The following is a 12827-nucleotide window of genomic DNA, read 5'->3' on the forward strand; positions in this document are numbered from 1 at the left end:
CGGTGCTGGTGGACCCCGGGTGTGTGGTGTTCAAATGCCATCTAGTGGCACTGGCCATGGGGTGGGAAATGGGGCGGCGGGGGGTTTTGGGGTGTCTGTGGTGGGCTGGGCAAGGCTGAGGGTCCAGTGGGGTCACTGGGGGAACTTGGCTCGTCCGGCTTTGCGACCAGAGAGTGTCTGGGGGCAGCATTTGGAGGGGGATATTAACAGCTAAATAATAAGTGTCGTTAACAGCGAGGTGAGGTGGGAGCAGCCATGTGCAGAGTGTAAAATCTGGCACCCGAAGGGACCTGGGGACGTGGGAGCGGGGTCGGGGCAGGGCGGTGGTCCCCAGGGAAGCCCTTAGCATCACACAGAGCTGGGGGTGCTGCCTTCCCCCTGCACAGGCTCCCCATGCACAGCTCGGGCAAAACAGCTGAAATCCTGCTTTTCTATCACCAAGACGTTATTTTTGGGTGGGAAAAGGTACATTCAGGGAGGGTAGCCCCTACACGAGGCCAGGCAGGATCCCTCTGCCCACATCAGGCTGGAGCGAGCAGTCCTGCCCTGCTGGGGAGCCCACCCAGCGTGGGGGGAGCCGTGCACCCCCAAAAGGCACCCAGGGTCTGATTGACCCCCTGTGCCCCCCTGTGCTCCCACGGGGCCCCCTTTTCCTGGGATTACCGCCCTGCCAGCTGCTCTCCTGGCGGGCCTGGCCGACAGACCCTGAAATCCTATTATGGAGTTTCAGGAGAAATAAAAAGTTAATCATCTCCTTTGCCCGCTCTTCCTCCTCCTCCTCCTCCTCCTCCTCCTGCCTCAGGGGCTCACAGAGCCGACGCTGTGAGGCCACTCGGCCCCGACCCCGCGGATTCAGCCCGGGGCTGGCAGGGGCTGCAGCGCTGGGGGGTCAGCGGCCGGTGCCCAGGAGGAGGGGAGGAGGTCGGGGCAGGGTGGTGGGGGCCATCCCGGGGCCATGCCGCTGCAGACGGAGATCCTGCGCGAGGTCTGGGCTGCTGACAGGTGAGTGCCGGCGGGCAGGATGCGACCCGCGGGGCGGGCGATGTGCTGGGCATCCCCACCAGGCTCCCAGCTCCTCCGGTGCCTTTTTCTCCTATTTTCAGTTTAAATGCAATTTAATGAGCTGTTTTATCAGTATGTTTGTTTGTTTGTTTGTTTGTTTTTTTCCTCCGGGGGTTGGTGCGATGATGCTCATTGGCTTACAGAGAGGAAAAGTGTTTGTTAGAGGGGGGGGGTGTCCCCAAATTAACCTCATTGCTGTCACCCTTGGCTAAGACAGAGCCCGTCCTGTGCTCCCTGCTAGGAGGGATGCTGCCAGCCAAGCTCGACCCCGTCGAGACATGGGCAGCTGCTTCTGGAGGCAAACAGAAGGCTGACCTTTCCTCCCCACCCCAAAAATTGGGGTGGTGCTCAACCAGAGGGTCTCAGCCCCCCCCAAGAGCCGTGGAGGGCTGAAAGCCCTCACCCCTTTGCTTTCTGTGCCCCACAGCACCAGCGAGCAGCCGGAGACCGCCCCGCAGCACAAGCCCAAGCAGGTGAGAAAAAAATCCTTTCCCTCATGTCCCTGTGTCACCATCCCCTGCTGTGAGCTGTCCCCCAGGGCTGGGGGCATCAGAGACCCCTGGGCCCCAGCCCCACACCAAGACCAAATTGGGGCTGAACAGTTTGCTCTGTTGAGGTGCTGCAGCCCCAAGAGGGGCATGAACTTCTGGGGACCCCTCTCCAGAGCAAGTGGGTAGACCAAATTCCACAGTCCCCCCTGCTCCTTTGTGCATCCTTCCAAACCCCCTCTCCATCACTTCAAAGCACCCGGTGAGGTGGGCTCTCAGTTCCTCATTAACTAATTAAGCCTCTCAGTTAAGCCCTCAGCCTTGACGCACTTTCCCCAGGCGGTGACCCGAAGGCCAGACACCCCTCACTGTGTTTTGGCACAGCCCCTGGGTACCACCCTGCCTTGGAGGGGTCTTCTCGGCAATGTCATCAGCCACCTGATTTAATCAGCAGCCCCTCTTCGAAGGGCTTTGTTAAATAATGAAGCAAGTGGCTGTCCTCTCCCTCCACCCAGGGCTGCTTAAAGGATTAAATGATGCGAAGGAGCTTTTCGGTGTGAGCTGATGACATGGAAGAAACCAGCGGGTTCCCAGCCCCTCTGTGGGACCCCCTCCGCTTCCAACCCCCCAATCCATAGCCCTGGGATCCTGCTGGAACCCCACTCTTGCAAAACACCTTCACCCTCTGCGCTGGGACATCCAGGAGGGAGAAAACCCTGGGAGAGGGAAGGTGCTTTGTTGGGTGGTGGGTGCCCTGGTGCAACTGGATTTGCTTAAATCACTTTCTGAGGGCCTGGAGCTGACACCCACTCCCCAAATACCTCCTGTCTGGAGCCAAAGGTTGCCCCACATGCTCCGTATTTGGTAAATCAGGGTTATTTATAACCCTGGCTAGCTGGGATTAGGTGTGCTGTGTCTAATCCCTCTGTTTCCCTGCTCCTGCTGACCTCCATCCCCGGCACAGCCCCACGGCTCCTTGCCTTCGACGGGAGCCTTTTACGGGGGCGAGAGGAGATGGAGGTACGGAGCCAGGCTGCCTGCTTGTCCCCATGTCCCCTGTCCCAGCTCGGGGTCCCTGGGATGCCCATCGGGAGATGAGCTGGTGCCCGGGGTGGCTCCTGGCCGGGGTCCCTACGGCACAGCGTGGCTTGTCCCTCCATGCCAGCACGGTCCCTGGTGTCGGGGCTGCACCAGCATCATGTCCCTCATCCCCAGGGCTGGCATGTGGCTGGCTGTCCCAGCGCTGATGCTCTCCTGTCTGTCTGCTAACAGCCCTTTCTCTTTTCTTCCCTCTGCCTTCCCCGGGGGATTGCCCCATGGTAAGTCGCTCCTTTGAACATGCGGGTGGGTCCTTGTCCCCAGAGCGGGTCCCTGCTCCCAGGTGGAGCTGGGGAAAAGCCCGGATGTATTTTGGAAGGGGAGCTACTGCTGTATGAGCTGGGGAACAAAGGGAAAAGGGATTTAAGGCCAACACCATCTCTGCAGCACTGTCCGCGGGGGTAGAAGCTGAAGAAGAAGCGGCAAGAGCCTGTGCTGGAGCCTGAGGCCAAGCCCCGGCGGCTGCGGGTGAAGAAGCTGGGTGAGGCGGGGGCTGCGGAGGAGCCCCGTGTCCCAGCACAGGGTAAGCACAGACACCCCCCCCCCAGCTCCCATGGAAATGGGGGGACATACTGGTCCCCCCCACAGCCCCACCCGGCACCCGCGGTGCTTTCCATCGCAAGCATCTCTTGAAACGCGCAGGGGTGAAGAAGCTGAAGAAGAAGAAGGAGGAGAAGGGGGAGGAGGAGGGCGACAAGGACCCTTACTCTAAATTTATCAGGGAGCCTCAGAAGAAGAAGGAGAGCCTGGCCCCCCGCTCCCACGTGGCCAAGGGCCCCAAGAAGCAGCAAGGTGGGAGGGCAGCACCCACCGCTCTGTGGGAACCCACTCGTGGCACCCCATGTCCCCATGCACCATGTCCCACCAGTGACATTGATGCTCCTGGGGTCTGCAGGGGCTCTGCACGTCCTGGGGTGGGGTCTTTTTGGCCAAAGCCCAGCTATGTGCCCAGGAGGAAAGGGGATGTGGCAGGGGACCTGCACGCATGGTGTTGGCTGAGGACTTGGGAGCAGAGGGGGGATGCGCTCTCTGGGAATGTGGCAGTTGGTGGCTGGCTGGTGTCACCAGCTCCTCGGGCATCTTTCCGGAGCAAAAAGATGGGGTGGGCAAAAATATGGGGCTCGTGTCCCCCGTCCCCACCACCCACCCCCCCCGCCCGCACCCTGGGGCTGCAGCCGCGAGATGGCAGTGTGACTTTGCACGCTGTGTCCAGTGCTGGACATGTCCATCGTGCCACTGGCCAGGCACCCACAGCCCCAGCACCCTGGCTGCGGTGGGATGGGTGCCCAAACTGGCCGGTGCTGCCGAGGGAGGTTCCCTGCTCGCAAACCATGAGGTTGTGGGTCCCCGATTCAAGAGGCCGTCGCGTTGCTGACGCCATGGTGTCACCTCCAAGCAGAGCTGGCTGAGGACTCGGAGGATGAAGAGGAGGAAGAAGAGGTGGAGAATAAAGACCCACCCAAAAAGCTCAAGAAGAAGTTGCCCAAAGACCCCCCCTCGGGTGAGAGCCGGGAGAAGAAGCTGAAGCCGAAGGGTGAGTGCCCAGGGGATGGGGATGTTTCAAGCCCGGCTCCGTTGTCACTTGCATCTGTCCTTGCCGGGATGAGGGGACTGCCCGTGTCCCATCCCCATCGCAGTGTCAGGAGGTTCAATCGCCCTTTCCCCCTCCAATCTCCCCCCAGCTCAACCTTTCCCCCTGCCACTTCCCTGTCCCCCATCCCCTCCTGTCCCTGTCCCCCTGTCTGGCCGCTCACTGGCTCCTCCATCCCACCAGGAGACAAGGGCGACCCTGACAGCAAAGCCAAATCTGCCAAAAGCACCAAGAAGGAGTCGATGTCCATGTTCCAGGTAAACGGGGAGAAGAAGGAGAAGAAAAGCAAGAAGAAAGGTACGGGGTGAGCTGGGGAGGGGGGTTGGCAGCCAGTCCCACTGCCCCACAGCATCACCCCGATCTGACAGCACCCGGTGCTGTGTGACGGTGTCCCCCGTGTGCCCCCCAGCCGCCACTGGCAGCGATGAAGAGGATGATTCTGATTCTAGCACCAAACCCATCAGGTCAGAGAAGAAGAAAAACCCCGTGTCCCTCTTCCAGACTGGCGGGGACCCCCCCAAGGAGAAGAAAACCAAAAAGAAAGGTTAGTGCCCAGAACCGGCAACGCGATGGAGGGTGGTGGGTGCTGGAGGGGCTCATGGGGGTGCGGGTGAGCCTGGCCATGGAGAGAGGGGTTATGATCAATGGGGTTGGTGTGAATCTATGCCAAGCTTGTTTTTTGGGGTTCAGTGGAGTCAGGCTTTTCCCCCCCCTGCTGTGCCCCTCCCCGTTCCTGCTTGCAGCTCCTCCCAAAGCAGCAGGCAGCGAGGAGGAGACCCCGGAGACCCCGCAGAAAAACTCCAACAAGAAGGGGAAAGGAAAGAAATCAAAAAAGGTACAAAAACCCCCTCAGAGTTGTGAGGATCCCCTTGGGGGTGAGGGGCAGCAGCTCTTTCCCCCAGGGTGGATTGCAGGGCTGGACCATCCCTCAGGGAAACCCACTGCAACACCATCCCCAAAGCCGCAGAGCCACGTCCCCAGGGGGATCGGGAGGAAGGAGCAATTAGCTGGGAAAGGAGGGGAGCTTTGGGCAGGTTTGGCTTTGGGGTCGCCATCCCCCCTCGTGTTGTAGTCGAAGGAGGAGCGGGCCCCGTCACCTGTCATCGAGGTGGACAACCTGGAGGAGTTCGTGCTGCGGCCGGCGCCTCAGGGGGTGACCGTCAAGTGCCGGGTGACACGGGACAAGAAGGGGATGGACCGAGGGCTTTACCCCACCTATTACGTCCACTTGGATAACGACAAGAAGGTGGGCTGGGGTGGGGGTGTGGAGACCCCTGGGGCGCTGCATCGTTGTCGGAGGGGCACCCTCAGGGTTTTGGGGGGTTGCCCACCTGTACCCCACTGTGGTGGTGGGTCCTGGATGGGGGTGTTCCCCTCCCCTGCAATTCCTCTTGGGAAATGTCCCGTGTTGATGCAAACGTCGGCCGGAGAGCCACACCAAGGCTGGGCTGGGCTCAGACCCTCACGCTCCGTGGCTCAGCCGGTGTTTTGGGGATCATCTTCACTCCCTGACTTGTGCAAGGCCATGGCAGTGACCTGTTGGGCCAAGCCTTGCACAGAGGGCATGGCGGGGTGGCGAGCTGGGAACGGCAGTGGTGATGACAATGCCCTGTCCCCACGCGGTCCCACCGTCCTCCCAGGTGTTCCTCCTCGCTGGGAGGAAGCGTAAGAAGAGCAAAACCTCCAACTACCTCATCTCCATCGATCCCACCGACCTGTCACGGGGGGGAGAGAACTTCATCGGGAAGCTGAGGTAGGAGCGGAGGTGGCACCCCGTTTCGGTGGCTCCCCATTCCTGCAGCACCCTGCTCCCGCTCCATGGGTTGCCGGCTGCCCCGAGCCATGGCTGGGTCAGGCAGGAGGCGAAATTCAGTGTTCCCCCCGCCGCTGGGTCTGACCTGAGGAGTGTTGGGGGGCCGGGAGGGGAAAACAGGCTCATCTGGTTCTTCCTGGCAGACAGGTCATGGCTAGAAACGGTGCCCGACAAGTCCCAGCCCGCTGCACTGCCGGCAGCCGTGCAGCGACGCTGGGGGGGTCCCCGCGGCGGCAGCACCCTATAACACCCCGATTTAGGGGTGCCCTGAGCTCAAGCAAACAGCTAAAGGGTGGGAAGGATGGTGTTGGCTGGGGGCTGCGTGTGGGTTTTGCAGCCGGAGCAAAGCCGGGGCTGTGACTGAAGAGGGGGGGGACGGGGCGGGTTGGTGTTCACCGGCCATGGCCACCTCCCGCCCTCGGCTGCAGGTCCAACCTGATGGGCACGAAGTTCACGGTGTTCGACAACGGCGCGAACCCCGACAGGGCCAACGCCGACTGGTCCAACGTGCGGCAGGAGCTCTCGGCCGTGGTCTACGTAAGCAGCGGCGTGGGGACCCCCCCGGGACCCCCCCGGGCAGGCAGCAAGGGGGTCCCGACCTGCACCCCTTCCCTGGGCTACTGCCTCGGGGGGTGGCAGAGATGCGGGATGGGCTGGATCCGTCCCTGAGCCCTTGTTCAGCCACTGGCAAGAGACTGCAGCCCCTGGCAGTCACTGGTTCTAGGGATGGGGTTTCCCTTGCAGGAGACCAATGTTTTAGGGTTCAAAGGCCCCCGGAAGATGACGGTCATCATCCCTGGGATGAACGCTGACAACGAGAGGGTGCCCATCCGGCCCCGAAATGTAAGTTGGTGCCAGACTGGGAGAAACTTCTTGAAGGCTGGATTTGCTGGGGTTCACCTTGGATTTTAACCATTTTGGGGCATGGAAAGGCTTTCAGGTGTCCCTGAAATTCAAAGCACCTCCCTGGGAGGTGGGAGATGCGGTGTCTGTATTTTTTTTCTCCGTGCTGGATCCCATCTCCCAGCTGGACAGTGCTACAGAGCATCCCCCTGCGCACGCCATGGAGGGGCTGCAGGGCACTGGGTGAGCTCTCCCCAACTCTGCTCTGACCCCCCCCTCTTGCCCTCCCCAGGATAATGACGGCCTCCTGATGCGATGGCAGAACAAAAACATGGACAACGTGATCGAGCTGCACAACAAGACGCCAGTGTGGAACGACGAGACCCAGTCCTACGTCCTCAACTTCCATGGCCGCGTCACCCACGCCTCCGTCAAAAACTTCCAGATCGTGCACAGCAGCGACCGTAAGCTGGGAAGGGGAAGGGACAGGGTGGTGACAGTGGGGGAGGACTGCCATCAGCTGGCCCCAGCACCCCGTTTTTTTGCTGAGGTTTAGGGTTTTTTCACGCATGGGTGGTTTGACAGGGTGTGCGGCACCGCACAGGCAGCTGCCTGCTGGCCCCGGGTGCCGGCAGAGGGAGCGCACGGGTCACCTGTTGCCAGGCAGATTAGGACAAGGACAAATCCTGTGGGGTGCTGAGCCCGCCCTCCCCGATCACACTACAGCCACCCCCTCAGCCCAGGCTGCCCCAGAGCATCACCCCCAGCACGCACCCCACACTGCCGGCGGGCTCTCCCCGGGGGGCATCGCGCCTCGGGGACAGTCCCTCGGGGGTGGCAGCGGCTCTGTCCCCACGCGAGCGGCCGGACGCGACCGTTCATCACCTGTCCGGCGCAGTCAGAAGCCTTCGGCCTCCGGGGTGTTGGGTTACGGGACAGAAAAAACCTCTCGGGGGCCCCTGGTTATTTTTACAGATTTCCTGTCACCCGCCCTCCGGTAGCAGCGGTCCCACGGGGGGGTGAGTGGGGTCCCCTGTCCCTTGAGGGGCTGCGCTCCCGGGGATCTGAAGGGTGCCAAGGTCCTGCGCTGGACCGTGCGAGGGAAAAATGGTGTTTTTTGGTAACATGTGCTGTGGTGCAGCGGCTGCATGAGCCGTGGGGGGTGGAGGGGGGCAGGTTCTTTGGGGTGCCGCTGCGTGGGTCCCCGGGGAAAAGGGTGCGTGGGGGACATCCCGGCTTCTCTCCCCCCTCCGCGCCGGCCGCAGCCGTCCCTTCTCTCCCACAGCCGACTACATCGTGATGCAGTTCGGGCGCGTGGCAGACGACGCCTTCACCATGGACTACAACTACCCGCTCTGCGCCGTGCAGGCCTTCGCCATCGCCCTCTCCAGCTTCGACGGGAAGCTGGCCTGCGAGTAGCGCCCGCGCCGGGGCTGCCGGGGCCCGGTGGGTGTCCCTGCATCCCCCTCCTGCTCCGCTCCCTCCGTTTCCACCTTCTGCCCGGCGAGCATTCGCGGTTGCAGCCGCTGCTGGGGTGGCTTGAGGTGCACGGTGCCTGCAGAGCGCAGGTGGCCGTGGCCACCCTCTCCTGGCAAATTTGGGACAGATTGCTGGTCTGGGGCAGATGGCAGGGTCAGGCTGGGGTATATTTAGCAGATGAGGCTGACTGCGATCCCAATCTCATCCCTTTGAGACGTTTCTTGGACTCGGATCCTGGAAACTCATCCCCCCTTTTTTTTTTTTTTTTTTTTTTTTTTTTTTCAGATTCTGGTTTCGATTTTGTAGTTCAATCTCTCAGTGAGAAGGGGCTTGGTGGTCTCCTCGTTTCTCCCCCTGTGAGTGTGCACAGAGTACACACACACACACAACCAGGCTTTGCCCAACTCCTGGCAAGGGACCCCCTGCCCGGCTCGATGCCCACCGGGCACCAAACCCCTGTTTTTCCCCATTTTGCCCTCGTGCGAGCAGCCGTGCAGTGCCCACCGTATCTTTGCGTGCCCCAGGCTCTGCACCCATGGGGTCTAACCCTCCTGTCTGGAAGAGCCTTTGGGGATTTAGGTCCCTGAGGAGCCGCCTGGCACCCAGAGCACCGGCGGCGCACGGGCACGTGCTGCAGGAAGCCGGTGCTGGCGGAGGAGGGCCGGTAGCCACGTGAGGCAGAGCCGGCATCGCCGGCACGGGGCTGGGCTGGTGCCACCAGGAGGGACCTGGAAGGGAAAACTCTGGGTGCACCAGGAAGCACCGGGGTGACTCACCAGGTGTGGTGCGGTGCTGAGTCACCCTCAGCACCCGGATGGGCCCCGCCGAGCCCCCCGCGTCCCCTCCGCTCACCGCTCCGGTGCTCTGCGGCATCCCTCCGGACCCCCCCCCCCCCACCACCCTGGGGCTGGTGTTGCCACGGAGCCCTGCACGCCCCAGGTGTCCCTGCTGCAGGGACCGGCCCCACTGGTGCTCCGTGCTCGTGGGGAGGTGGCAGATGAGAGGTGCCGCCCCATGGCACAGACCCGTGGGGGGTCATTGGGAAAGGGAGATGCTGGAGAGGGGCAGCTCGGGGGGAGCAGGGCAGCCCATGCCCCCATTTCCAGCACAAACCCACCTTTGTGCGGTGAGGATTTGGCTGCACGGACAATCCCAAATCTGATTAATTCAGTGGTGAGAAATGTCGGGACATGCCAACGTGCCCCACACCACCGTCCTTGCTTCTCTATCCTGTTCAGCTCACACACTGACCCCAAGGCGGGGGCTGATCCAATTTGGGGTCCCTTCCTGGGACACATACAAATCTTTCCCCCATTCTGGGGGTGATCTGAGCCCCCCAAGTTAACACTGTGAGAGGTAGATGGGGCGGAAAGGTCAAGGAGCAGGAAACAGAGGAGACAGACGTCGTTGTGCAAGAGGGATGCTCGTCCTCGCTGGTCAGTGTTGCAACACCACGGTGGCCCAAACCCGTCCCTGCGTGGGGCTGGGGACAGGGGACAGTGACAGTGGGACCACGAGCCGCAGTGGGACTGCTGGCGAGCATCTGCACCAGTGGCTTTGCAGACAGAGCTGAGATTTTCCCACCAGCTGCACGAATCCGGGCTCCGTGATTCATCAGCAGACAGTCATGGCGGGGGCAGAGGGAGGCGGACAGCTCAGGGCCGACGTGGGACATCGTGAAACCTTCTTGTGAGCTAAAGGGAGAACCAGCCACGGCGGTTCGGGGCAAGCGTCCCTTGGCTAGGTATGGCCAGCAAATGTGGGGAAAGCAAGAGCTTGCTTCCCCAATCCAGCCACGAACCCAACATCTGTTTGAAATCGAGAAAATCTCAGCTAACAGTTAAGCTAACACTTGTCCTCCTTTCCTCCCACGGAAGCAGAAAAGCCGAAGCAGGGTGAGAAAGAGGGGTTTGGGCTCCCCAAGCTCTCAGTGGAGCACGAGTTGCCATTATTCCAGTTTCTCCCCAGGAAGTTTCTCCCTCCCCTCACCCAAAGAGTCTCCATGTTGCCCATTGTTGCTTGCAAACCCCTCGGGATTCCCAGCCTGCAGCCCAAGTGGAGCAAAAAAATCTGCCACGGGTGTCCAAGGCCATGCCCCACCATCCCAGAACTCAGTTACCGCATCAGCTGCCCACCCCAAATCACTTACACAAACCCTCTAACCCAAACCAACTGCAGCACAAGAAACAAATGAAAACAATTTAATAGGGCGATGGATATTCGGGCCCTTTGTTTGCGCTGGCTGTTAACACCAGAGGAGATGAGGAATGGAAGCAGTTGAAATGTGTATCTACTTTGGCCGACGGAAAGTGTGACGGATGCGCCGGCAGACCAATAGCTGGGGATGCTGGGGTGTGCGTGGGTGGGAAAGGAATGCTCGCTGTAAGAAAAGATCAGAAAAAAAAAAAAAAAAAAGAGAAAGAGCCTTATCAACGGCGTTTGAGCCCAAAGCGTGTGTCTTCCTTGGAGAAAGGGTTTTCTCAATCCCCGGGGACGGTGATTTTGTGACAGCATGAGATGTTGAGGCTTCCGAAGCTTTATTTTAGGGGGCTGGTGTAAGGCTGGTGGTGCAGGGTTGGATTTAACCCCATGAAGCGCTCATGCAGGGGCACAAGCACGGCCAGCGGCCGGAGGCGACTGTCAGCAGCTCCTTAAGGGAACCTCCTGGGAGATGCCTTTTATTTTTGCAAAGATGGTTATAAGGCAAAGGGGAGGGGGGGGAAAAAAATAAGGTTCCACCTCGATGCTGAGCACCGCATCCTCGCTAGGACCAGTGTCACGGTGGTGCTGGCGGCTCTCGCAGGCGCTGGCTGCCGGCATCCCCATCACCTGTGAGCGGAAAGATGCTGGTCCAGAGCCGAGCAGGAGGAGGGAAACGGGGGGGATCTTCTCCAACTGGTCGCTTTTCCCCCTGCCCCAGACCCCTGGGGCTCAGGGGGTGTTCCATGCACCCAGCCCTCAGCCCAGGTTCAGCCCCTGTGCTCTTAGGGGGGGATGTGGGGTGTTTCCATGGGGCTCCGAAGGGCAAATGCCCCCCCCCCCCCGGCAGGTCCTGGGCGGGGGGTCGGGGCAGGGAACGCCTGGCCCAGCGCTGGAAGGGCCGGAGCTGTTTGGGTCCCAGCGAGGGCCGTGCGCGGCAGCGAGCATCGCCTCAGCCTCGGGGGCTCTCACCCCGTGCTTTGAAGGGGTGACACATTAATTCATTAAAGAAGTGATCGTGACGGGATGTTTTTCTCTCCCCTTCCCCTCCCCGTGTCTTTCTCTCGGTGGTATTTTTTAGAGGGAAAGGCAGACTCGTGGCTGGTAAGCTGGGCTGCGGCATTGTAGGATGGGCTCTTTCTCGGCGCATCAAGCGACAGGCAGTAATGGGAAAGCCAATATTTTTCAACTGCTTTTAAAAAGGAATCATTTTTTAATTAGTGAATCCATTCTGGAGAAGTGTTGGAGTTTTACAGTGTTGTAGCTGTTCTTGGTGTCTTGCCTAGACTTGGATGTTCTGGCCATAAGAAAATATTATTTATGGCGTTGCTGCTTGCAGCTCTTTTATATTATAATTTGGGAAAGGAAGTTGCTGTTCCCACCAGTGGACGAAGAATAGCAGAAACGAGGATTACGGACTTCTGAAGGAGGAGGAAAAATAAAAAATAAATTAAGAGGCAGGACTGAAAGAAACCACCGGGCTGGGCTTGAATCGCTGCCCTCCAGAACAAGCTCACCCCGGCATCGCCAGCGGTTGTGTCGGATGCTGTAGCCGAGCTGAATCCTGACCCTGCACGCGCGGCGGGCCCGGCGCGGCGGTGACCCCCTCGGTCCTCCCCTGTGCGGCGTTACATGTGTTCCTAAACATTTGCAGATCAGGCTTTTATTCATGGGCTAATGCACGCTTGTTTGCTCATGCCTTACTCAGCCTAAACTCCTATTGAACTCAATTAAGCCTGTCATCTCTAGGAGCAGTCAATGTCATTTTTGCCCAAGTAAGGGATGAGTAACGAGTGCTCCGAACGGCCCTTGGAGAATAGCAGCCATTTTGTTGCAGTTTTTGGTCCAGATTTCTTACAAGTTAGCACCAGGCCAAGGGTGGAAGAATGTGATACGGCTTTATTAATCACACACAACTGCTGAATGCGCTGGATGTTTCGGAGACTGTCGCTTTACGGGTTGCAGCGTTGTCCCAAAATGCTTGAATACAACCAAGCTCAGCAGGAAAATTAGAAAAATATGTTTCTAGAAGGGCCGGGATGAAAAGAGCATCCCTCCTTCGAGCAGTGTGCCGGGAGGATTGCTCCCTCTGGTTTACCTCTCTGGGTTTTGGGTACCGCGGCACAGGTCCTTGCTGCGTGCCGGCCCCCGAGGCCGGTGGGGCCGGGGATTTTGTCGCGTGTTGTCCGTATCGGGGCCGTGGTTCTCGGCCGCCGGGCTGGGTCACGGCCAGGGACTCGCATGCGATCAGCCG

The 12827-nt window shown here is 60.1% G+C and overlaps 1 protein-coding gene across 2 annotated transcripts; it reads left to right on the top strand.

The window, feature by feature from the left end:
* Positions 1-775: 775 nt before the first annotated feature.
* TULP1 (TUB like protein 1) lies at positions 776-10815 on the top strand. Of its 2 annotated transcripts, XM_033009650.2 has the most exons (14): positions 776-1002; positions 1490-1535; positions 3054-3171; positions 3291-3440; positions 4048-4182; positions 4423-4536; positions 4649-4783; positions 4983-5074; positions 5312-5485; positions 5880-5992; positions 6481-6589; positions 6797-6895; positions 7188-7359; positions 8181-10815. In XM_033009650.2, exons 1-14 carry the CDS (start codon positions 956-958, stop codon positions 8312-8314), a joined length of 1638 nt encoding a protein of 545 aa, XP_032865541.1. In that variant the 5' UTR covers positions 776-955; the 3' UTR covers positions 8315-10815. The 2 variants fall into 2 exon arrangements, with proteins under 2 accessions (XP_032865541.1, XP_032865542.1); XM_033009651.2 differs by lacking the exons at positions 776-1002; positions 1490-1535 and adding an exon at positions 2488-2570.
* The last annotated feature ends 2012 nt before the right edge of the window (positions 10816-12827 follow it).

Source organism: Tyto alba, unplaced genomic scaffold (genome assembly GCF_018691265.1).
Source record: "Tyto alba isolate M040663 unplaced genomic scaffold, T.alba_DEE_v4.0 Super-Scaffold_30, whole genome shotgun sequence".
Classification (NCBI taxonomy): Eukaryota; Metazoa; Chordata; class Aves; order Strigiformes; family Tytonidae; genus Tyto; species Tyto alba.

What these genes read in the sequence shown, in the direction of transcription:
- TULP1 (XM_033009650.2), top strand. Translation starts at nt 956, where the DNA reads ATGCCGCTGCAGACGGAGATCCTGCGCGAGGTCTGGGCTGCTGACAG. An exon ending in GAAGAAGCTGAAGCCGAAGG is followed by an intron (nt 4,183 to 4,422) that starts GTGAGTGCCCAG and finishes CCATCCCACCAG; the next exon opens with GAGACAAGGGCGACCCTGAC. An exon ending in GATCGTGCACAGCAGCGACC is followed by an intron (nt 7,360 to 8,180) that starts GTAAGCTGGGAA and finishes TCTCTCCCACAG; the next exon opens with CCGACTACATCGTGATGCAG.